Source organism: Gorilla gorilla, chromosome 7 (genome assembly GCF_029281585.2).
Source record: "Gorilla gorilla gorilla isolate KB3781 chromosome 7, NHGRI_mGorGor1-v2.1_pri, whole genome shotgun sequence".
NCBI lineage: Eukaryota > Metazoa > Chordata > Mammalia > Primates > Hominidae > Gorilla > Gorilla gorilla.
Genome location: NC_073231.2, coordinates 124,919,665 through 124,945,749, shown reverse-complemented (window position 1 = coordinate 124,945,749; position 26,085 = coordinate 124,919,665). Strand labels below are relative to the sequence as shown.

At 36.6% G+C, this 26,085-nt stretch overlaps 1 protein-coding gene and 1 long non-coding RNA gene across 2 annotated transcripts in view; one reads left to right on the top strand and one right to left on the bottom strand.

Annotated features, from left to right (window-relative positions):
* The window catches only part of COLEC10 (collectin subfamily member 10), a 48,910-nt gene extending 42,952 nt beyond the window's left edge, over positions 1-5,958 (bottom strand). Inside the window, exon 1 of the mRNA XM_004047465.4 lies at positions 5,694-5,958. Within this exon, the coding sequence (XP_004047513.1) occupies positions 5,694-5,841 (148 nt within the window). The 5' untranslated portion in view covers positions 5,842-5,958. The remainder of the gene's footprint in view (positions 1-5,693) is intronic.
* LOC109027884 (uncharacterized) lies at positions 4,341-10,173 on the top strand. The gene is made up of 2 exons (XR_002006968.1): positions 4,341-5,449; positions 9,875-10,173. It is a non-coding gene; the product is annotated as an uncharacterized lncRNA (long non-coding RNA).
* Positions 10,174-26,085: the final 15,912 nt, after the last annotated feature.

Genomic DNA, 26,085 nt, shown 5'->3' with positions numbered 1-26,085 from the left:
TCTGGAATCTGATTTCTAGTTCTAGTCCTGCTGCCTATTAGCAGCTGCATGACCTATAACAAGTTATTTTACCTCTCTGGGCCTCAGTTTTCACAAAAGTAAAAATAACTGGAGTTAAACCAAATTATCCCTGAGGGTGACCTTACAGGTAGTAAGACTTCCAGTTTGAGTATGAAAAATATCTGGACTTTCCTGGGCATATCTGTCTATCCATTTGGGGAAGTCACAAAATGTCCTATTTGTGTTGGGGGCTGAGAAGTATCTTGGGAAATAATTCAAGTTGTGTCAATTGCTGGGATCCAGAGCCATGTCCAGTAAAATAGTGGATGGCCAAATAGAAATCTATTTTTCAGTGGCTAAGAGGTCTTCTGAGAAAGGAATTATCCCAGAGGATAGGGGTGAGTGCTGTAAGGCTTTACTCATGGCATAGCCTCTCTCATCAGAGAGGAGCGGCAACCGGGCAGAGCTTGTATTGTCTGACACTCAGGTGTGTGCTCTGGAGTTCCACAGGGACCAAGGGGGGTTTAAGTAAAGAGACGAAGTAGCCATTTCCTCTGGCCCCATAAAACACTGAGGTGCCATCAACACTGTGTAGGGGCCTCTCTGGCTCGCTAGTGGGTTTAGCAGGTTGATTGGAACATAGGGCCCAACTAGAACTTAACTGGGTTTTAATTTCCTCTTCTGGCTCTGTGGCCTTGAGCTAGTGACTTAATAATTCTTACCTCAATTCCTTCATCTGTTCAATGGGAATGATAAAGTCTTTTTTTCTCAAAAGTCCATTGAGATAATAAAGTATTTTTCCTCAACGTTCACTGAGATAATAAAATCTTTTTGCTCAAAGTCCATTGAAATAATTAAATTTAAACATGGTTGTCAAGCACTCACACAGTGCTGGGTGAATGGCAGCTACTCAGTGTGTGCTCAGCTACTCAATGTGTGCTAGCAATCTTGCTCCTGTCACCCCATTGGATGTGGTGATTAGAGTCATGCTGAAAGGGAAAGAGCTTTGCTCTGCCTTGTGGTTTGATCACAGGCCACACGTGTGGAGGAGTCATGATGGTTACCCATGGGAATCACAGTGTCCTCAGAAGCGTCAGAAAGGCTTCCTTAGTGAAGGAGGCAGCAGTGTGTTAGTGGCTAGGCAGAGACAGAGGCACCTGGGAAGCAGAGGCACTGTTGTAATTAGGAGAAAAGCAGTGGCCCCTGGCAGGGAGGTTCTTAGGTTGTTGGAGAAGTGGCACAATGGCCATGGCCCCCAGGAGTAGTCCTTTTTTGGGAGCATGTGCAACAGTTTTTAGCAACTTCAGGACATACTTAGAGGATATTTTGAAAGAGTTGTGTTAATAGATTAATACCTCAAATTAAAATGTTGGGGGTCTTTCATGGACAATTTGGGTAGATTCATTTAATCAAAAATATGCATTGAGCACCCACTATGTGTCGGGAGCTCTTCTAGGTTTAGAAAACCATGCTCAGCAAGAAGGACTGGTATCCTTGTCCATTCGGGAAGCTTGCACTCCAGGACTCACTCTACATGCATCAATACACAAGATATTTTCACTTAGTAATAAGCCTGTGAAAAGAAAACACCATGGGAACTATGACAAAGAGTACAGGGGTAGGTAGGCAGGGCCTTGCTGCACAGATGGCATTTGAGCTAAGACCTCCATGAGGAGAAGGAACTATCCTTGGGAAGATCTGGGTAAGTGTGGGCCAGGCAGAGGAGCCATCAAGAGCCAAGGTCCCGAGTCAGGAAGGAGAGCCAAGACCAGCATGCCCATTGAAAAGCAAAAGTGAAAAGAGCAGTTTGAAATGATATGGGAGAAGCTGAGAGAAGCCAGTTGGAAACAAGACCTTGTAGGTCACACACACAAAAATGTCATTGAAAAGGCCCTACTAAAAAGCTAGCAAACATCCAAATAAGCAATAGGGTAAAATAACATTATTTCCAAACAAATTAATGAAGTAATGAAGTTGATTATCAAAGAGGAGATATGCCATCATTTTCAGCATATTTTAGTACCCAAGACAATGCTGGGCTGTGAGGTTTTGTGATGCCATGTTCTTTGACTTTGCCCTGTACATTTTTTTAATCACCAAAATGTGACTGGGGGACTGTATTTTTTAACCTGATATATAACTAGTATAAACTAGTGGATGTCATGAAATGACACTGGACTTGGAGCCAGAAGGCCCAGGGTCAAGTTCAAGTTGCAAGATTCCACCTGCTGAAAGAACTCGGGCACTCCCCTTGGCCCCGCTGGAATTGTTTCCTTAGGTCTAAGTTTAAAGAAATTGGTACCACATAGGGAAATTGTGGAAATTAAACAAGACAATGATTTTAAAGGTCCTTGAAAATTGTAAAGCATCATCCACATTTATTGGTTAAAATCATTTTTTAACATGTTTTGTTTAAAACTTGCCTCTCTTTTGCTTTGTGTCCATTTATGTTTCTTTTAAAATTTTTATGGATACCTAATAGTTGTACATATTTTATCGCTGTTATTTTCAAGGGAGACCACTAGAGGTCAGAATTTCACATAAATTGTTTAAAGAAACCACCAAGATAGGGGAGGAGGGAGAAAAAAAGAGAGAAAGGGAGAGAGGGAGAGAGAGAGAGAAAGAGAGAGAGGGGGAGAGAGGGAGGGAGGGAGGGAAGGAGGGGGGAGAGAGAGAGGGAGGGAAGGAGGGAGAAGGAGAGAGAGAGCGAGAGAGAACATTTCATTTTCCTATTAGGTAACATAAATGATAAGTTTAAGGCATAGAAAGAAAAATAATGATGGCTTGCAACAGAGTCATTTTGATAACTTATTCTCAAAATTGTTACTTAACAGACTTAGATAGGGAGAGAAGGAAAAGATAAAATAGAATTTGTTAAAATTTCTATTGATGATGTCTGTACAGCTTAAAGTTCACATTGGTTATCATAATTCTTAAAAGAGGTCTGTGATGAAGGCTCATTTTGCAAATGAAGACACTGAAGTGTAACAGATGTAACAACATGCTGAAGATAATCAGATTGACTCCAGTGCCCTTCTTTCCACTAAACCATGTCTGGGAAATAAGACTTTAAAAATAATATCTGTATATTGGTCAATATATTCTATGACTGGTTAGCATTACTGGGTTTTCACAAATGGCATTCTGCAATTCTAAATAATTCATTTAGTTTTCACTCTCCCAGATGAATTTAGGGAAAATTCACTTCACTATCTGTTTCCCAGAGTATCTAGAAACTTCTGAGCACTGTGCTGCAGTGCTAGTAAATACAGTAATGAGATGATTAGCCATGGAGAAAAGTATTAAGACTAGCTTGATCTTAGGGGAAAAATATTGAAAAAACAGTAATAACGCAGACCTTTAAAACATTTACTTAACCATCATACTATTCTTTTTAATTTTGTAGAGGTAAATATACATATCTGCCTTATTTTGGAGTGGGGAGGGGTTGTCACAGTATTCATGAAGGAACAAGGTAGAGTAGATGGCAGTTTACATATATATATATATTTTTTTTGAGATGGGGTCTCACTCTGTTGTCCAGGCTGGAGTGAAGTGGCATGATCATGGCCCGTGCAGTCTCAACTGTCTGGACTTAAGCAATCCTCCTGCCTCAGACGTCCAAGTAACTGGGACTACAGGTGTGCACCACCACACCTGGCTAATTTTTAAAAAATTATTTTAATTTTTTGTAGAGATGGGGTCTCTTTATGTCACCCAGGCTGGTCTCAAACTCTTGGACTCAAGTGATCCACCTGCCTTGGCCTCCCAAAGTGTTGGGATTACAGGCAACACACCTGGCCCACTGTTCATATCTTAAGAGAAGGTATCATGTCTTGGTTTCTGGTGTACCCATATCATCTAGCATGGTGCCTAGAGCACAGGAAAGGCAGTGATGAATATACTCATGTTGCTTTAGGTGCTTTGAGGTGTGTACGAAATTTTCAAAGAAAAAGCATAAATTGGTGCCGGCCTCAAGAGTTTGTAATAGAATACAAAGCTTGGTATGTAGATGCGAGAGCTAGGACAGGTTACTTATCTTAGCTTCCAACCCCTAGCATCTAACATGATGCCTGGATCTTAGTAGGTATTCAGTACATTCCAGGATCATGGATTTCTTTATTAAGAACAAAATTTATTAAATTTTATTAAGAATTTATTTTATTAAGAATTTTATTAAGAATAAAATTTTATTAAAAATAAAATTTGGAGTCCATGTGATACAGTTTCCAGGCTCTGGATGAAGAAGAGGAAATCACACCCAAGAACATAACAGACTTAGTTCTAGAACCCACGGTTCTAGAGCACCGCTTCCCAAGTCCCTCTCCCCAGGATCACTCACTTCATTTTGTCACACTCTGGCTTGTAATTATCTCATAATGTCTGCACATGCTCAGGAGGAAAGTTAATGAGATTTCCACTGTTTGAAATTTTAACAGGGTTTCTAATGGGAAAATGGGAAGGGAGAAGTTTTCTATTAGGTAAAAAATAGTGCTATTCTCAAATGGATTCTCCGATTTGCAGGGACAAGGAAAACTTTAATTTTCGATGCCTCCATGACACCCCAGGAATAATCTAAAGTTTCCTATACTCTAAGGAAACTTCAGTAACGGTTTTAAGTAAATACTTTATTTCTAATCAAAACTTTCTTTCTGAACATTTGCCCTCGCATTATTCATTTATTCACCCAAGAAATTATTTGGAAGCTCTAAGGTCTCATTGTTCCTCACAGCATTTATTTTATCGTATCAAAGGTTAAAACTTGGATTGCAATCTTAGAGGAAAATTAATTCAGTGATTAAGAAAAATGCACTTTAAGCAATACACATTTAAATAACTGACAAGCATGGGGCAATGTATTTCTGAATTTTGTTTTTTGGAAAAACACTTTTTTCTACTTAAAATTTTAAGCAGCTGCAATTCTTCTACCCTATAGCCTGGAGAAACAGCATGAATTACTAATAAGGGAGCACCAATCTGCAGTGCAGTGACCACTTTCAGAACAAAAGGGTAAAAGCTAAAACCAGAAAAATAGATTTTTTTTAAATCTACTAGTTGCTTAAAGCATATTTGGACCTTGGCTGTACTTGAGAACATTTTGCAGTATTCTACCATTCTTGAGCAGAAGGCATTTGGCCCCAGAGACTACACTTCCAAATAAAGAAATGTTCATTTATATACTACCTTCAATGCTTGACAAAATGTTTCCATCCTCTACATTGGAACTCAGGATCCCATTAACTTATGAAATATATATTTAAGATTTAAGTTTTATGTTACTGACCTTTGCTTAAACAGCTTTACCAGCATCAGTATTAGAAAGGAGGAGAATACAAACAGTGCAATAATAGAGATGCTTTTAAGGAAGGAAAGGACTTCTGAAGACTCATGCCTGGATTGTGCATCTGCCCCGGAGCAGAACGGAACAGGGAATTTCCCCCTGCCCTGGGTAAGTTCCCTCAGATCTCTGTCCTGGGTTTCCCCTTCCCAACATCCTCTTACCTAACATCAAGGGAGAGCTTTAAATAAGTAACAGACCAGATCTGGAAAATCCTGATTTTCCAAAATAGAAGGAAAGTGGGAGGAAACTAGGGAGGAGAGAAGAGAAAGTCATTGAAATCTAGGAAGGGGTTCAGAGATGAGGGAAGACATCATATTTATTATACATGAAAATTGTGGTTTTCTTTCCTCACCTTTGGGTCCTGGTGAAATTGTGTGTGTGGCACAGACTTCAGCGGTAGGACGGCTATCAATATCCAGACCCAGACTCTGAATTTGCAAAAGAAATAGTACCAGGAGGATAAATTGGTTTCTTCGAAGCAAGGATGCAAAGCCATTCATTGCTGTGGTTCCTCAGAAAAGGGTCTCCCAGAAATGTCAAATAAACAGCTTTATTTTAAATAAAACCTCCTGCTTTGGGGAAGAAGGGGAAGTATTTGGAACACACATTCCAAAAAGGGCTACAGAGACAGGAAGGAAGCATACCCTAGATTGTTTATTTTCTCAGTGCTCCAAATGGACCATACATTGTCCAGACTGTTTATTTTCAAGTGACAACAGTTTATTGAAAATTATCTCTGAACTCCAGTGTGCATGTCAGTAGAAACATCCCCAAGAGCAAAGAAGATAGAGATGCCTTCTGCTGAGTACTTGAGCTGACAATTTAATAGGCTATATTGCATTTAAACGCTGAGTTTCAGAAAGGTTGTGAACCAGAGAGGTCTTCAGTTAGCAACATGTTATGCAAACACCGTGCATGGCTTTGAGCTTTTCATAAGGTGATATTTATTACCTGCTTGTGCCTGTTGAACACTAATGCTTCCAATGCCCTCTATGACCTTCTTACTCTTGCTACCAAGATTATTCTCTTGTGATTAAATTCAAAAGGAAAGAACAACCAGCTTTTCTGTGAAGCAACTTGGTGATAAGTATTAGGAATATTAAAATGTTTATTACCTTTGGCCTAGTTTATAGCTTTTAGCCTTTCTGGGACACTATCTCAAGAAAATATTCTGAAATGTGGGCAAAGCTTCATTTGAAGGGATGTGGCAGAAAGGCGAAAGGCCTTCAATTGCCTAACAACATGTTAACAGTGGGCAAATTATGGTAAAATATATGAGAGTGTATGACATGACAATTTTATTAAAACGGTGTTTTCAGCAAGTCTTTTATAAAATAAGGGGGAAAAGCTTGTGGTATTATGTTTCATAGAAAGCTCAACAGATTTAGATGTAGAGTATGTACATCAGATACAGATATAGATACAGAGATCAGGATCTCTATCTATTCCACAAACCTATAACCTGTACAAATAGTATGGGCATAGTAAGATATTGGAAGATTGGAACCAGAATCACATATATTGGAGAGGCCCCTTACCTTCTCCATTCTTGAACAGCATCTCAACTAAGAGTTAGGTGAAAGGGATTTTGGACCTGCTTTCCTTGAAATTGGAAAAGAAGGACCTTACAGATCCTGATACAGACTGACTGCTGAAAAAATATCCCTAAGAGATGTCGTTACAAGTAACCATCAATCCAAGAAATACAGGTGCATTAGTTTCCTAGGGCTGCCATAACAAAACACCACAAACTGAGTGGCTTACACCAGCGGCCGGGTGGCTAAAACCAGTGCCAACCCTTTTGGCACCAGGGACCTGTTTGGTGGAAGACAATTTTTCTATGGGGAAGATGGGGAAATACTTTCAGGATGATTCAGGCACATTACTTTTTCTTTTTCTTTTCTTTTTTTTTTTTTTTTTTGAGATGGAGTCTCGCTGTTGCCCAGGCTGGAGTACAGTCGCATGATCTCGGCTCACTGCAACCTCTGCCTCCCAGGTTCAAGCGATTCTCGTGCCTCAGCCTCCTGAGTAGCTGAGATTACAGGTGTACACCACTGCACCTGGCTAATTTTTTGTATTTTTAGTACAGTTGGGGTTTCACCAGGTTGGCCAGGCTGGTCTCCAACTCTTGATCTCAAATGATCCACCCACCTTGGCCTCCATAAGTGCTGGGGTTGCAGGTGTGAGCCACCATGCCTGGCCTCAAGCACATTACATTTATTGTACACTTTATTTTTATTATTTACATTGTATTATATAATGAAATAATTATACAACTCACTATAATGTAGAATCAGTGGGAGACCTGAGCTTGTTTTACTACAACTAGACGCTCCCATCTGGGGAAGATGGGAGACAGTGGCAGATCATCAGGCATTAGATTCTCCTAAATATCAGGCAACCTAAATCCCCACATGCACAATTCACAATAGGGTTTGTGCTCCTATGAGAATCTAATGCCGCTGCTGATTTGACAGGAGGTGGGAACTAAGGCAGTAATGTGACTGATGTGGGGGCAGCTGTAAATAGAGATGAAACTTCGCAGGCTCACCCACTGCACACCTCCTGCTGTACAGTCGTGCTCCTAACAGGCCACAAACCGATACCAGTTCGTGGCCTGGGGACTGGGGACCCCCGGCTTAAACAGCAGAAATTTGCTTTGAGGTATTGGGGATCAGAACTTCAACACAAGAATTTTGAGGTGGGAGGAACACAATTGAATACATCACAACAGGCTTATAATATAACTGACTGATTTTTTCATAAGCAGTACAGGGAAGGAAACTAGCACTGATTGAATAGTCATTATATACAGGCTGAGAGCTAGTGTCAACTTGAGTTTATCTCATTTGGTCTCAAAATAGTCCTGTGGATTAGATAGTAGTCCTTTCATTTTGCAAACAAAGTAGCTGAGGCTCAAAGAAATTAAGCAGTTTGAGTAAGGTCATCCATTGAAAAAGTGACCAAAAAAAAAAAATCAAATACAAATTATTTCCCAAAATCCTGCTTTTAAAATACTATTTGGTTTCCATAAAGATGAACATTCTCAAGCATTGAGGATGCATTAATTTTTCACAAACACTTAAAATGTCCAAAGTGGATGCATTTGTCAGGTTAACAGTGATAGAAAAATAGTGAGAATAGAATGATGTTAGAAACCTAAAATTTTACATGTGTCATAGCCAGATATGTGACATAGAGCAAATCACATAATGTCAATTGCCACTAGGCATATAAAATGAGTTTGGACTTCATATTTAACACTGTTTCTAAATTCTATGATTCTAAGAAAATTGATACTCTTTAAATTGTTTAGACTACCCTAAGTCTATTTCACTATTTGTTTATTTTCAAACATTTCCTGGCATACAATAAGAATAGAATCATTGCATTTATATATAGAAATTAACTGGTAACCATTTCAAACAAACAATAGTCCTTAAAAAATTTTCTTGGCATATTCTGCCCCCCTCCTTTTTTTACTCAATAAAGCATATAAATACATTCCTATATAATGTGTACAATACTACATCAAAATTTAAATTGCTACAGAGAATTCACGTATTTTATATAAAACATTATTTAATTTTAAAATGGGAAAGATGATTGAATACATAAAGTGGTTAAATTATGTTAAGTATATTGTCTTTAGTGTGCAAAAAAATAGTGCTTCCCAGAAAGGTTTCTACTGACATTTAAAAGGGTTCAGTCTTGTTTATTCAGAAAATGAAGTCACTGAGAACAAGCCAACACTGTTTTTGCCTTAAAACGTGGTTTTAAAATAGACAACAAGCCAATCAAGTTTACAGAGGGCATAATAGTGGAAGAGGTTAATGGTAAATCTAAAAAGAAAAGAATTAGTAGCTAGTTTATAAAACTGTCTTCATAGTTCTACTTTTTTCTGACTGCTTTTATCTTTCATTTCCCAAGATATTGGAATTCCAGGCTTAGCTTTGTGTTTGTCCAAATACGACATGTCATTAAAGTAAATAACAAGTGATATTTGCCTCGTTATTCCTCTACTCTTTTTTTTCTTTTTTTTTGTGAATTGAATTGAGGGCTTAAAAATATATATATATATCCACATCTAACCCAGGAACCTGTGAATATGACCTTATGTGACAAAAGGGTCTTTGCAAACATAATTAAGCTAAGAGTCTCAAGATGAGATCATCCTAGATTATCTGGGTGGACCCTAAATCCAGTGACAAGGGTCCTTAGAAGAGACACCCAAAGGAGGGAGACAGAGATGAAAGGAGAAGTCCAGGTGAAGACCAAGGCAGAAATGAGAGTTACGCAACAACAAACTAAAGAATGGGCTTGCAGCCACCATAAACTGTCAAAGGCAAGGAGTGCTTCTCCCCTACAGGCTGCAGAGTAGAGTTCTCTACTACCTACACCTTGATTTTGTACTTGTGGCCTTGAGAAGTATGAGATAATAAAGGTCTGTTGTATTAAGGCACCAAGTTTGGGGTAACTTGTTATGGCAGCCCTAAGAAACTAACACACCATTCTTGGGCTCTTCATCCACAGTAACTGGAAGAAATGACACATCCAAACGTTTGCTCAGTGCCTGACAGAGACCCAGCAACATCTGTTCTTGTGCATTTTAATGATCATGCCTCCAGCTTCATGATATTTTCCTGGAAGGAAAATAAATTCCAGGATACGAAAAAAGCATATCCTAAGGCAGAAGTATTTTACTAGTTAAAACAGCATAGCAATACAATGACAACCTCATCTCCAGAAGGGATTTCTTGACAAATCGATATAACTCAACTTTGGACTTGGTTTCAGCTTTGTCCATTCAAATAAGTAATTAGTGGATTAAAGTCCTCTCTTGTGAGTTAATTTAACTTTATACAGTTTGTAAAAAATGAAAATTAGTAGAATGACTTTTAAAATAACGCATTTAGAAAGTAACATGCAAACACATAATAATTTCTTTTTTACATTTCAAATTTCATATTTTAAAACCGCATTTAAAAAATCAAGGCTAGGCACAGTGGCTCACATCTGTAATCCCAGCACTTTGGGAGGCCGAGGTGGGTGGATTGCTTGAGGTTAACAGTTCAAGACCAGCCTGGCCAACATGGTGAAACCCCGTCTCTACTAAAAATACAAAAATTAGCCAGGCATAGTGACACATGCCTGTAGTACCAGCTACTCGGGAGGTTGAGGCAGGAGAATCACTTGAACCCGGGTGGTGGAGGTTGCAGTGAGCCAAGATCATGCCACTACACTGCAGCCTGGGCAACAGAGTGAGACTCCGTCTAAAAAGAAAAAAAAAAAAATCAAACATTCAACCTGGGAAAGCTGACTTTTTAAAAAAAAGTCAAATGGTTTTAACAGGCTTATGAGACAAAATCAGGAGCCTCCCACTGTTTGTTCTGCACTCTTGAGTCTTACTCCTATAAGAATACTATTTTAATTATTTTAGTGCTTCTTAATTTATCTCCTTTGTATTTTTGAGTAACACACTGATACTCTGGTTTTTATTTTTTTTCAGTTTAGATACTCATTGACTTCTAAATATGGAAGATGGAGATGTCTCTCTCATTCCCAGGTCTACATCTTCCACACACATTTTCCTTCTTTTAATCCTAGTAACTTCATATTATAATTTTAATCCAATAATGTTTATAATATAATGGGCCTGTAACAATTATTCATAACAGGGGCACATAGTACATTATAATTACATTGTGTTTCATGTACTAATTTTGTTTCTCCCTAGGTTTAATAATTGTGGTGGTGTTTTTTTTTTTGCATAGCTTTCTATGTACCAAACCCATCATAACTACCAATTATTTGAGATTTGTCAGTTTTGTAGAAATGTAAAGTCTTCTATTAGTTTCCTTTACTTTTCTTAGAAATTTCTTTGGGAACCCTCAAACTTATTGCTCCATTAAGATTGGAAGGCTTGTCAGCCAGCTGTTATCCTGAGACTTAACTTGACTATTTTCAAGGAATTGGTATTATTATTATACAATTCCTTTTCTGATATCTGCATCTTTTCTTTTCTTGGTTTCATCCTTCATTTTAATATAGTATGTCTTTTAGTAGTTTCCTGAAAGAGAGTGGACTTCAGATAAATTTTTGAGATATTGCAAGTCTAAAAATGTAGTAATTGTACCTTCAAATTATGTGATATTTTGGCTGGGTATGGGATTCCAGTATGAAAATAATTTTTACCCTGAGGTGTAAAGATACTATTCTATTTTCTTGTAGCTTTTAGTCTTGCTGCTAAGAAATTTGATGTTGTTCACATTTTCTACACTTTCTATAGAATATGTTTTCTCTCTCTTTAGAAGCTTTTAAGAGTTTTTTTTTTTAAATACCAGCTATTCTGAAATTTCAATGATATGGCCTTAATGTGGACCTTTTAGCATTTACTGTATTGGCTAACTGTAGGTCCTTTAAGTCTGGAAATAATTGTCCATCAGTATTATAAATTTTCTTGTGTTGGCTCCTGATAATTTCCATACCTCCACCTCTCTATTCCCATCTCTGTCTCTCAAGACCATTTCTCAATGGGATATTGGATCTTTTGGATTAGTCTTCTAATTTCTGGTGTATTTCTCCACTCATGCCTTTCAACTCTTTTGTTGAATGTGTGTTTTACATTGAACCATTATAAATTATTTATAAATACATACATCCTTTATAGTTATAAAAATTCATTTCATTCAACGAATGTTTATTGAGCACCTATTATATCTCAGTCTTTCTAATTTTTCTTCCTTTATAGCTTTTGTCTTACTTTTATTAGCTCTCTAAATCTATCCATTATAGTTTTTTAAGAATCTCTTTTGTTTCTTGGATTGTCACTATTTAGTCTAAATTCCTTGTGCTTCTGTTTGTTTGATTTAATTTATATATTTCTTGTTATTGACTTTAATAAAATATCTGGATATCCTACACTGATCCCATTCATAGTTAGGAGGCACTAACTTGGTATTTGGAAGCTCTGCATATGCAAGTGGAGTTAGTTGACTAATGACAGTATCTACTGTATTATAGGGCAAAGAGGTAATGACTTGCCTAATTTGTGGGAGCCTCTCATTCTCATTACCTGCATCTCTGCTTTTTAAACTGTAAGATTTATTTAGCATACTCCAATCCCTTGTTTAAGGGGATGTGTATATTACCAGTAGCATTCTGATTAAGAAAGGGATTTAGGTATCTCACTGTTCTTACTTTCTTTTAATCTTCTGTAGCTCACTATCACCTCAGCTATGGCTGATATCCCTAGATGTCCACGGGTTAAAATCTCAGTCTTGTACTCAGATATACCAGGTATAGTCCTCTAGCAACACATAATAGGTTTGGAAATCAATAGCCATAATTGCTCATTTGAAAGACTTTCCCAGTATTCCTTTTCAGCCTCATTTTGCCACCATTCAAAACACATAGTATATGGTATCTTCTGAATTTCTGGTGTATTATCAACTTACATCTTTCTGTTGTTTCCAATGATAGATAGTTTTCACATTTCTCTGTTCTGTTAAGACAGTGACCATTTGTCTAATACTTTTGCTAGCTTCCAAAACACTTTTTGGTTGCTCCTCTTATTTTCTTACAGTCATTGTGGGTTTTTAAAAATTTTATTACTGCTATTTTGGTGACTTTGTGGAGGGAGCAGAGAATAAACATGTAGATTTAATCTGCCATATGGACCCAGGTGTTCCAAAAATTACTTCAAAAATAATTTCAAGCAACTTCTGTGGGTAGGTGTGCTGAGATGAGGCTCAACGGCATATTCTTCCCCTTAAAAATTAGTCATGAAAAGGAAGTTTCAGCCATGGCTATGTGAAGAAGTCAGAACACCCTTTCTACAAACATCTATGAAACTAGATAAAGTTATCAAAATAATCATTTCAGGGCTTTTTTCTTTTGATTTGTTCAAAATTATGGGGTACCTTTGCAATTTTGATACATGAATGGATTGAGTAGTGGTCAAGTCAGGACTTTCATGGTATCCATCACCCAAATAACATACACTGTACCCACTAACTAAGCATTTGTTCTTGAAAAGATACCCCAGCTTTGTGCAACAACAGTAAAAGTATGAGGCCTTCACGTATGGAGAAAACTCCACCTCTCTCCTCATGGCAGTTGGTGAGAATTGCAGTTTTATCAGCACAGGGACAGCAAGAAAATCCACCAACTTTGCTTCCACAGAGATAGGCTCAATATGGAGGGAGATATGCAAACAAAGTACTGATTAATGTAATCAACTAGTAAGCCCAGAAATACATTCTCACATTAATGGTTCATTGATTGTTAACAGAGGTACCAAGACAACTAAGTGTTCGGGGGTCTTTTCAACAAACGATGCTGGAAAAATTAGGTAGCTACAACATGCAAAGAAATGAAATTGGAACCTATCTCACAGTATACACAAAAATTTACTGAAATGTATCAAAGGCTTACATATAAAAGATAAAACTATAAAACTTCTTGAAAAAAACATAAGAGAAGACCTCTGCAACCTTGGCTTATGTAGAAGTTTCTTAGATAGTACACCAAAAGAACAATTCATAAAAGATTGATGAATTATACTGCATCAAAATTTAAAGCATTTGCACTTCAAAAAATACCATTAAGAAAGTAAACATAAAAGTCACAGACTGGAAAAAACATTTACAAATCATACATCCGATAAAGAATTTGTGCTTGGCTAAATGATAATACAATCAAATTAAAAATGGGCAAAATTTTTAAATGGACATTCAGCAAAGAAGGCAAATAGCTAATGCATACACAAAAAGGTGCTTACAATTTTTATTCATTAAATTTCAATGAGATATCACTATATATAGGTAAGACTGGCCATAATAATAATAATAAATGTGACAATACTGTTTGCTGAAATGTGGTAAATTGAAGCCCTCATTCATTTTTGGTATGGATGTAAAATGTACAGTCACTTTTGAAAACAGTTGGTCAGCTTCTTAAAAAGTTAAATATAAACTTAGAGCATAATCCAGCAATTAAATTCCTAGATATCTACTTGGGAGAAATCAAGACATGTGTCCACACAAACATTTCTTCATAAATGTTCATAACAGCGTCATTCATAATTGCCAGAAATTGAAAAAATACAAACATCCACAAGCAGTGAGTAAACAGAATGTTGTGTATCTATATAATGGAATGCTATTCAACGATAAAAGTAACAAACTAATGATACATGCAACATAGATGGCACTGCATCTCCAAATTATGGTAAATAAAAAAAGAAAAATCAGACACAAATGGATACATAATATGTGACTCCTTTTATATGAAATTTCTAGGAAAGGAGAACCCTCTACACATAGAAAGCAGATGTGTGGTTGCCTGGGGCTGAGAGTGGGAGCAGGGATTTTTTGAAAATGGACACAATGGGACTTTTGAAGTGATGGCTGTATTATAAATTTACAGTAAAGTGATGACTGCTCAACTACATAAGCATACTAAAAAATCCAACTCTTCTCTTACAATTAATTTTATGACATATAATTTATACCTCCATAAAAGTGTAAAAAAGCCCCTCAAACCTATCATGAAAACTGCATTCCAAAAGTCTTGGAATAGTTATAATTCTCGAGTAGTGTTTTTAAGACTGGAAATAGTCAAGTAGACAAATTGTATTTTGACTCTATTTTGGAGAGAAGTCCTTGTAGATTCAGGAAGTTAGTAATCTTAAGATTGTTTCTAGCTCTATATGCCCTGATATAATGTCTTGGCAGTTGAGGCTTTTGCAGTCAAAGTAATTCATAGAAAACAACCAGATAAAAGAAAAACATTAATATAGATACAACTAAATTTTTCATTTAAATATACCTAATTATAAAGTTAATTACAAAAATTAATTGCATTAAAGAGCTCAAGTACCCTACACCTTTTTTACTTATTAAGAAATCAATATCCTTTTCTGGTCCTAATGGAGCTGGAGGCAAGTTCTTAATTTTCATTATTGTTGTTCTGTGATTAATTATATACCACAATGTCTTGAATAATATTGGATGAATTAGAATGAATAATTGTATAGGCATATAATGATGGGAATTTGAGCTTGAATGATAGATATGTGTAATGAAAGTGCATTTATTCATCTACTCATTCAACAACTATATAGTACTATTTATCAGCTATTGTGATAAAACAGGGAATTACAACAGTGAATAAGACACAATTTTTCCTTAAGAAATTTATCTTCATCTAGTTGAGGGGACAGAGAAGTACAATAGTAGTTGTCATTAGTGTGGAAAATATTCTGATGGAGATAAATACTGGCATGTAATTGTTACAGGGACCCTGAGGAGAGGCACCTGATCTAGGTTGGATCAGGAAATGTTTCTTTCAGGATGTGTTTCCTAAGCAAGTGTATTAGTCTGTTTTCACACTGCTATAAATAAATACCTAAGACTGGGTAATTTATAAAGGAAAGAGGTTTAATTGACTTACAGTTCCACATGGCTTGGGAGACCTCAGGAAACTTACAATCATGGTGGAAGGTGAAGGAGAAGCAAGTACCTTCTTCACAAGGAGGCATGAGAAAGAAGAGCAAGTGAAGGAAGAACTGTCAAACACTTATAAAACCATCAGATCTTGCGAAAACTCACTCACTATGATGAGAACAGCATGGAGGAAACCGCCCTCATGATCCAGTCACCTCCCTCCCTCAACACGTGGGGATTACAATTTGAGATGAGATTTGGGTGGCAACACAGAGCCAAACCACATCAGCAGGATTTTAGAAAACTTGTCAGTTATCCAAGTAAAGTGGGAGAGGAATAAAAGAAGAATATTCCATATAGACAGAATAGCACATTTAAGTCTTAGTTGAGAGAATGACGTGTTTGAGGAACTGAAAGTATAATTGACTGAGCATAGAGGTTGGAACTTGACGGGATAAATAAGGCTTAACCTAGAGTTAAGGACTAGATCCTGAAGGGCATTATACATGCTGCTGAGGAGTTTGGAACTATCATAAGGGCAATCATGGCCCGTGAAGATTTTTTTTTAAAAAAAGAATGCCAATATTAGAAATAAAATGGAGGATATGAGAAATGTGACAGAGGTACAACTTCATTGGCTTTATGTAATAGAAACCCAGTAACAGTGGCTTACTGACTTTATGAAATGAGGTGTTTTGTTTTGTTTGTTTGTTTGTTTGTTCAGATAGTAAGGAATATGGACACAGATAATCATGACATAGTAGCACCGTGCTACTGCCAGCAACCATGACTTCTCCCTTCTGGCTTCACTATTTTTTGCATGGAGCTTTTCTCTTTGTACTCACAAAAGGGCTGCTACAATTCAGACATTGCATCTGCATTCTAGGCATGAAGGGAAAGGTTGTGGATCAAGAGCTGATGAAACAAGACAGTTAAGTTAATCAATTTTTAAGGAGTTTTTCCCAGAAAACTTTTGGGGTAAAATCCACTTTCATCTCGTTGTCCAGAACTATGTCCTATGCTAGCAGCAAGGGAAACTAAGAGATTAAACATTTTTAATTAGGTAAATCAAGGCTATGGAAGCAAGAATAGATATTGAGTAGGGAACCTGTAGTGCTTGACTTTTTAAGGGTACCCTGGACATTATCAGCAACAATGGGGTTACAGAGAAGCAAATCAATTCGAGGTATTAACACAAGTGGAAGTAACAAGATCTATTGATTCTTTGGAAATTGAGGGTAAAGAAGAGGAAGAAATCAGGGTGATTCCCAGGTTCCTGCCTTAAACAATTGGATGCGGTGTCATTTACTGAAACAAAGAATGCAAATTGTGAGGAGAAGTAGATGAATTGAATTTTGGATACGTGGAGTTGGTGTCTGTTGGCTCAAAAAAATTCCAGCCAGAGGTACAGATTAGAAAGTCATCTACGTATCAGTCGTAATTAAAGTCATTGGAGTGAATGAGAGCTCAAAAAACAGAAACTGAGAAGAAAAAAACAGTCAAGGTATTTTAAAGACAGAATTAATAGGATGTGGTAAAGTGTCAACTCTGAAGAGGAAGCATGTTCAGATTTTATAACTGGAAGATTCTTCGATGTTTTGGCAGTGCAAAAAGGAAATTGATACTTAATAGCACTTTTTTCTCTTTTTGACAAGGCATTTTTATTCTTTGTAGTCAGCTCTAACACATGATCAATTTTAAATAGCTTTATGCTCTCTAAGACAAATAGCTGATTAAATTGAATATGTGTAATAGAAACTGTTAAGCCTGAGTTGTGACTTGACATTTTTGAGGTATGGAGCCAGCTTTCAATGCCATCACAAATTTTGCTCCTGGGATGAGTATTTACTTATTCTGTATCTTAGCTCACCATTTTGCAAATGTGGAGACTGCGACCCATGCTAACCTTGTGGGGACAGGTCAAATAAAGGTTTACAGTACATGGGCTCCTGAGAAATAGGAAAATAAAGATTGAGTTACTAAAGAGCATGCTTTTCTCTCTCATTGCTATACACAGAGGTCAGAGATGAGTGTTCTTCAGGGTCATTGCCACTTCCTGTTCTTCCTTTACCCCTTGCTTCTGAGAAGCCTCAATCAGTAGGGTTTCCACACACTGAACAGTGAGTGGTTGACCTATTGTATTTGTTTGATACTCAACACAGAGAAGTTAAGAAAGGCTATCAGGCATTTGCTGAACTGATAAAACAGAATACAATCCATTCCTGGGAAAATGTTTTCTGCTTTATGGAGATAAATATTTATTTCAACTCTACTGAAAAGCATGTGCCTAATAAATAATCTGTTTCTTTTTTAATGGTCTGTTTATGTTTTAGATAATTCACATCACAGATTTGGGTCGCTTACATCATATAAAATTCTCAAAATGTATTTTCATAAATTACTTTCGAGAAGATCTAAACTTAATCATCAAGAATATAGCCTTCCTTTTCTATGTTCCTATAAATGACTAAAATTTCTACTTCATAACATTCATAGATATTGAAGTCTTTTATACACATAATTACTTTTTATGTGAAAGGATTCAAAAGCTTATAAGGAAGGGCATGTCACAATTTATTCAACATTGAGGAACACTTTTGTTTAAAAACAATAATTTTGTTGCAAACATTTTAAAAAACATGTTAATTCCAGAGGCATCATTCCAGAATGCATCACAGAAAATGGAAGCAAGAATCTAGGGACAGGACCCAGTAAGAATGATGTGAGTGATTTCAGATACCATAAGGATATATAACTAGGTTTATGTTTTAGTATTGTACCGCCGAGCTCAACTCAAAATTGGTTTTGTGTTCCATTCTTCTAATCAATCTCAGCCCCACGGCATCTCTGCTAAGTGACTCTTTATCTCTTACATGTTCCTAAATGAATATCGTCATCACTTATCTTTTAAAATACAAACGTCTTTATATGACCTGTTTGCAATCTGATTATTGCAATCTGAAGAATTCCCCTGGCAAATAATGACATTTACAAGTTGCATTCCTAAAATACAGTAGTCTCCTCTTATCTGCAGTTTCACTTTCAATGGTTTCAGTTCAACAGTAGTCTGAAAATATTAAATGGAAAATTCCAGAAATAAGCAATTCATAGGTTTTTAAATTGGGTGCCATCTGAGTAGCATGATGAAATCTCATATCATCCTACTCTATTCTGCCTGGGACATGAATCCCTCCTTTGTCCAGCCTATCCACTCTGACTAGCTACCTGGTCGTTAGTCACTTAGTAGTCATCTTGGAGATGAGAGATACTGTTGTAATATTGCAGAGCTTGTGTCCAAGTAATGCTTATTGTACTAAATCATGGCTCCAAAGTACAAGAATAGTGATGCTGACATGTTGTTTTAATTGTTCCATTTTATTATTTGTTGCTGTTAAGCTCTTACTGTGCCTAATTTATAAATTAAATTTTATCATAGCTATGTATGTATAGAAAAAAACATAGTATATATAGGGTTCAATACTATCCACGGTTTCAAGTATCCAATTGGAGTGTATCCCCCATGGATAAAGAAGGGACTACTGTAAATTATTTGAAGTCAATAGACTAAATCAAGAACTGAAGGAAAGAATGAAGATTATTTTGTAAGTTTCACTGTGTGCAAGCTATCATATTAGAGATCTTTAGAAATAAGCTCCCCCCCTTTTTTTAATTGCCTACAATCCTGAGAGGCACTGTTACCATCTGGAGACACAAATGGAGAATGGACTTTAGAAGAGTTTAGTAAGTGACTTCATCTTTCAGAGGAAAGTAGTGAAGTGAGGATTTAAACCCTGGTTGTTCACTGCACAGCACCTGCTAAGAACTATTGCTCACTAACTCAAATGCAATCCTTCACACTGTGTATGTTAGGAAATGTGGAACCCAGGTGCCAGACACCTTCGGGTACTCAAGTGTTCCTGCTTTGAGGAGTAATAATGCTCTTTCATCCTTAAATGAAACAGCCTTGAGCTTCTGCCTTGCAAACTTTGCTAGCGTATTGCCCTTACTAAGATTGCTGAGAATTCCTGAAGACTTATTTCCTATTCACTGCTGCTCATCTCTTTTTAGCATCTTGACCCTCTCTTCCTGCAGCTCATTTCACCTCTCCACCCTGCTCTCACCCACAGATAGAACATAGTCCCCCCTTTTACGGTTTCCCTGAAGCATCCCAATATAAAGCAGTTTTATGCAGCATTTTTCCACTGAAGTGTTGAGGATAACAGAGTTATTATTGTAGAGCACATCAAATCAAACCACTTAAAATTGAGTAGGAGGCATTCCTGCTCATCAGAATTCTCTAGCCAGTATCACACTAGGAATTTCCTCTTTGCCGTCTTCGCTCAGGACTTTCCTTCTCCACATTTTTCTCTGGAATTTTATGCCTTCCCCTCTCTTCTTGGTTCCCAGATTCCCTTCCTCTCCAGCTCTCTTTGGCTGCCAAAGAAACTCTAAAATCTTTTTGTTGTTTTATTTTCACTTTGCAGAGATTTTAGCTCTCTTGCTTGTTTGCCTTCAACTAAATTTGTTAATAAGTTCTAAAATAAAATACTTTTTCCTTAAGACAAATATTGCCACCAGCAACAAGTCTTTCAGTTAGAATGTAATAATTCTCATTTTTCTCTTCCCTGAAGATAGAATGGCACAGAAACAACATCACCAACTAGCCTTGGGAGAGGGCGGGCTTGCTTGACTGTTAATAATTTATTCCACAGATATTATTTTTATCTGAGGATCTCATTCTTCTGTGAGTCAATGGAGACATGGGGAACTTTAAGAGGACATAATGAATTTGTATAACTAACAAATGCCACAACTGGAAATTGAATTCAGATCTTAGAAATTAAGGCCGGTAATGATAGCTATGGTAGCTTTAAATATTCAATGAGATAATGCCTTGGGTAATGGCAGGAGTTGTCATTTTAAGTCCTAAAATACTTAACTGGCTGAAAGGACTTGTAATAACTCTTCCCCAGCAACACTGTCTTGGTGGCATTAATGTGATCTTTGTGAGAGGTCAGTATATGCAAAGACTTGGTGCTGCTACCATTTTTCATAATTTGGCTACTGCCTGACCTCCTATAAAAAATGCATGTGTTTTGCAAACTCAAGCTAAAATTACAGAATGTTGCTAAAACCCTATTGGCTAAAATGCTTTACAATCACCATGACAAATGAATTTTGCTTAAGAATGAGAAACTTCAATATATTTAATAATCTTGTAGATGGTAATATTTACAGAAATTTTGCCATCCTGGTGTATTTTCTATCACCAGGTACTCAGGGGCTAATAAAGTTACCCCAGAAAGGTCATTCATTTTACTATCTTGGCTATCTCTTTTGACATTTGGTATGCCATAATAAAACTTTTAGCATTCTCATTTTTTTAAATATGACAAAAGTGAGACAGAGTGTTTAAGTGATTTGCCTCATATCGCACAGCAATTGAGGTGCAGAGCTAGGATTCAAGCCCCAAAGCCTGAATCTAAGCTGAGTCTGAGCATCTCTCTCTACCCTCTGTTACTAGATTCAGAATCTTTACCTTTATCGCTTGCCACATTCCTTCAACGTGTTAAAAACTGTGTATGTTATACATTTAAGAAACTGAAAATTTAAATAATGTCATCACCCTTCAAAATGAATCACAGTCTCTTTTAATATGGTATGAGCTTTTCATTGTTTTTATTTTCTTTCCTCATGCTGTGGTTAAGTTTCACAATCTTTTATCTACCGCATATTCATTGATTCATTCATGCATTAATGAGCATTCTGTGAACAGTGATTCAGCCCCATCTGTGTGCCAGGCGCTCTTGTGATCAAGTCTCAGACTTACACTTTGGTCCCCCAAGCAGGATATTTTTGTTGCTGTTTAAACATTGATAACATTTTCAATAGATAAATTATCTCCATCTTCTTCATAAAACCGTTCACTTTAAAAATACAGTAACTGAGGCTCAGGAAGGTTAAAAGATTTGCCCTCAGCCAGATTGTTGGGAATCACAGGGACTTGAATTTAGATTTTCTAATTTGCTATATTGGTGGTTTTATCACTAAAAAAGGAAGCAAGTTGTAATCCAAATATCACATGAAACAGTAATCTAGGAAAAGCAATAAGTGGGTACATTATTTATAATTCATGCTTTTATTTACTCAATTTTGAAAATTGATTACATTCTTAAATTTTATTTTATTACACAACTTTCATGTCCATTTTTTTTTTAAATCTCGCACCTCTAACTTGGAAACTAGTTTTAGTCAATAGTTCTATAAGACATCCCTGTTTCACTTAAATATTTAGCTTTAGAAAGAGGATAGAAGTAAGGACTAATTCATTTTAAAAAATCAGTCACTTTTCTCTTTTGCTCTAGTTCATCCTTAGCTGGAGTATTAATAGTTTAGCCTTCTTGTTGGTGGTAAGACTTCGCAGAATTTTTTAGATGTATGAAAAATCAATTGGCTTAATTAAATAGGGAGCAGTGTAGGAGTTATGGACAGATCACAGCTACTTAACTTACATAGGCAATGAGCATATGAACTTGGCCTCCTCAGGCCCGTTCTATAAACATGTCAGTAATTTTAGGACAGAATCACTGACATATCTTTCCACAGTGGCAGAGTTCCTTTGCATCAGTAACCAAGATGTGGATTGATTTATCTGCCTTTTTATCTCCAAAAATATACATTTTTTCCACATGAGTTGTACTTGGAATGATATATTCATTCAATTTTCTGTTGTCTTAAAAGATAACAGCTTTACTAAAGTAGAATAAATTACCAAGCCATAAAATATAGAACTTTTTTCCCAAGAAAAAATATCCATCCAGATATTTAATCAGACTATAAGTGTGTATATGCTGTTTCTCATAGTCTTGATCTGGTGATTTATAAGATTCTCTTGAAATAGAAAATCTCTTTACTGACCCACTTCTGAAGAAACTATATCACTTTAAGGCTGCCATAAGTTGATTTCAATAGGTAGCTGTGAGTTTAAAATTAAACCAAAATTTTGTAGGCCAAATGAACCTTATTTATTTTTTTCCTTGACATTCAGGAACCTACTAAAGTGAAAAGTCAGTTATTTTCTGTTTGGTTACTGTGGATATTCTTAAAAGTTATAAATTACAAGAGCTTTTCAATTAAGCACTTTATCTTTGATAATCTCATACAAAATAAAGTAGGTGAAACTTATGAAGTACTAGGCAACATTCATTTTGCAAGTACTTTACATGTATGAACTAAATTCTCACATAAAGCCAAGTAGGGACTATTATTACCAGGAAAGAGTTGCTTTGAAGTTAAGTGACTTGTCCAAGGTTTCATGGCTAATGATGGTGTCCTGGAACATGAGAACAGGCAATCAACTTCAGTCTGAACTTCAGCCTCAAAGCTATATTAACTCTCCTCCTAATAGCTTGTTCAGCCATAGCAATACTGTATTTCCCCCCAAAATAGGGAAAATTGAATTTTTAGATAATTGAATTCCCTCATCATTAATGGAGACAGACAGTAGTGATAGAAGTTATAGTATGATTTATAGTATGATTCATTTGCAGGTGAAATCAGGTAAGATGACTTAATGTTCCTCTTTCAGAACCAATAATGTAGCCTATAATACGTGTTAAAAGAAAATACCAGCCGGGTGCGGTGGCTCACGCCTGTAATTCCAGCACTTTGGGAGGCCAAGGCAAGTGGATCACGAGGTCAGGAGATTGAGACAATCCTGGCTAACACGGTGAAACCTCGTCTCTACTAAAAATACAAAAAATTAGCCGGGTGTGGTGGTGGGGGCCTATAGTCCCAGCTACTTAGGAGGCTGAGGCAGGAGAATGGCGTGAACCCTGGAGGCGAAGCTTGCAGTGAGCCCAGATTGCGCCACTGCACTCCAGCCTAGGCGATGGAGCGAGACTCCGTCTCAAAAAAAAAAAAAAAAAAAGAAAAGAAAAGAAAATACCTATGCTTCATCAGGAATTTAGGTGAACCTACTGTATGTTATGAATGTACCTAATCCCTAGTGGTAATACAGTGAATAAGACTTAATGTTTGAGTTTGAGAATTTCTTTCTGTTAAAAACCAATGTAAAGGCAGCTAGAGAGAAAGATCAAGTCATGTACAGAGGGAACCCCGTTAGGATAGCAGCAGACCTCTCAGTAGAAGCCTTACAAGTCAGAAGAGATTGGGGGACTATTTTTAGCATGCTTAAATAAAAGAAATTCCAACCAAGAATTTCATATTCTGGAAAACTAAGCTTCATAAGGGAAGGAGAAATAAAATCTTTCTCAGACAAACAAATGCTGAGGGAATACATTTCAACAAGACCAGCCTTGTAAGAGGTCCTTAAGGGAGTGCTAAACATGGAACCAAAAGAACGGTACCTGCCACCACAAAAACACACTTAAACCCATAGCCCACAAGCACTATAAAGTAATCACATAATCAAGTCTGCATAACAACCAGCTGACAACATGGCAGGATTGAGATCTCACATATCAATATTAATCCTGAATGTAAATGGGCTAAATGCCCCATTTAAAAGATATAGAGTGGCAAGCTGGATAAAAAGAGAAGCCCCAACCCTCTGCTGTCTTCAAGAGACCCATCTTACATGTAACAACACCCACAGGCTCCAAGTCGGGGGATGGATTAAGATCTACCATAAAAACAGAAAACAGAGAAGAGCAGGAATCACTATTCTTATAACAGATAAAACAGATTTTAAACCAATGAAAATTAAGAAGGACAAAAAAAAGATATTACATAATAATAAAAGATAAAATCCAAAAAGAAAACTTAACCATCCTAAATATGTACATCCAACATTGGAGCACCCAGATTCATAATACAAGTTCTTCACCTATAAAAAGACTTAGACAACCACACAATAACAGTGGGAGGCGTCAATGTCCCACTGACAATGTTAGATTATCAAGTCATAAAACTGACAAATTCTGGATTTAAACTTGACACTTGACCAACTGGAATGAATAGACATCTACAGAACACTCTGTAAAAAAGAATAAAATTATGTCCTGTGCGGCAACATGGATGGAGCTGTAGGTTATAATTCTAAGCGAGTTAATGCAGGAACAGAAAACCAAATCCACATGTTGTCATTTATAAGTGGGAGCTAAACATTGATCAGCCACAGACATAAACACGGGAACAATAGACACCGCAGACTGCTAGCGGGGGAAGGAGGAAGTGGGGCATGGATTGAAAAATTACCTATTGGGTACTAGGCTCAATACCTGAATGCAATATATCCAGGTAACAAACCTGCACATGTACTTTCTGTATCTAAAATAAAAGCTGGAAAAAGATAATTAAAAAAACCTCCAACTTTTCAAATACTCTTATGCTATTCTTCTGCTTTAGTAAATAAGTATGTTAAATAATAATTTTTTTCTTTGATAATTGAGTACCCAAGGATTGGGGGTTATCGTGTAGACTGATGGTTCTTATTCTACAGTAGCATACATATATATAGAGAGAGGAAGATTAAATTTTTTCAAACTCTAGAATTTATCTTGAAAATCAGATTTGTCTAACAACTTTGAGATAAGCCTGTTTTTCTTATAATTCTCTCAGGTTTTTTTTTTAATAAGAGAGGGCATTTCAGACTTTCCATTTATTTGCTTTATTACTGAGAGCTATGTTTTTACTAATTGGTTTTTACTATAATTACCTGCATTTACATAGTAAATATAGGTTAGTTCTAAAAGGAGACAAACATGAATAGATTACTATTATGAGCCTGAAAGTGAAAAGTCTAAATTGTATTTTCATCTTTAGTCTTTGTGCCTTTCTACTTCCTGACCCGTATAATACAATCAAAGCTTCCTTGTCAGTGCACCAAATGCAATAAAAACCCTCCTAACTTGGTCTGGAAGGCTAATGGCTAGATTGACACAGCATATGTTGTAACATACTATTGGTTACTGAGTACACATTGAGTCTTGAGACAGCTGGCCATGGCCACACTTTTGGCTTGGAGTCGCGCCCTGAACTTCCACAGTTGAAATGAGTCCATGATTTTCTGGCTGCTTGATCCATTACCCATGTGGCAAGAGAGTTAAAGTGGTAAACCAGTTTCACCAAAGCTCAGATGTACTCAAATTGTTTACCTTCTACAGATACAAATACGCTTTTATTTGAGGGTGGCTGCTCCTTTATGATAATGATGTATTATTTCTTTTGAGATGGTACCCTTTAACATCTGTTGGTTTATATTCCAAAAAATACATTTTTGAATAGAGTTCAAGGTAGAAGTGCTGAATTACTTAAGAGAGTTGTCAGCATTTA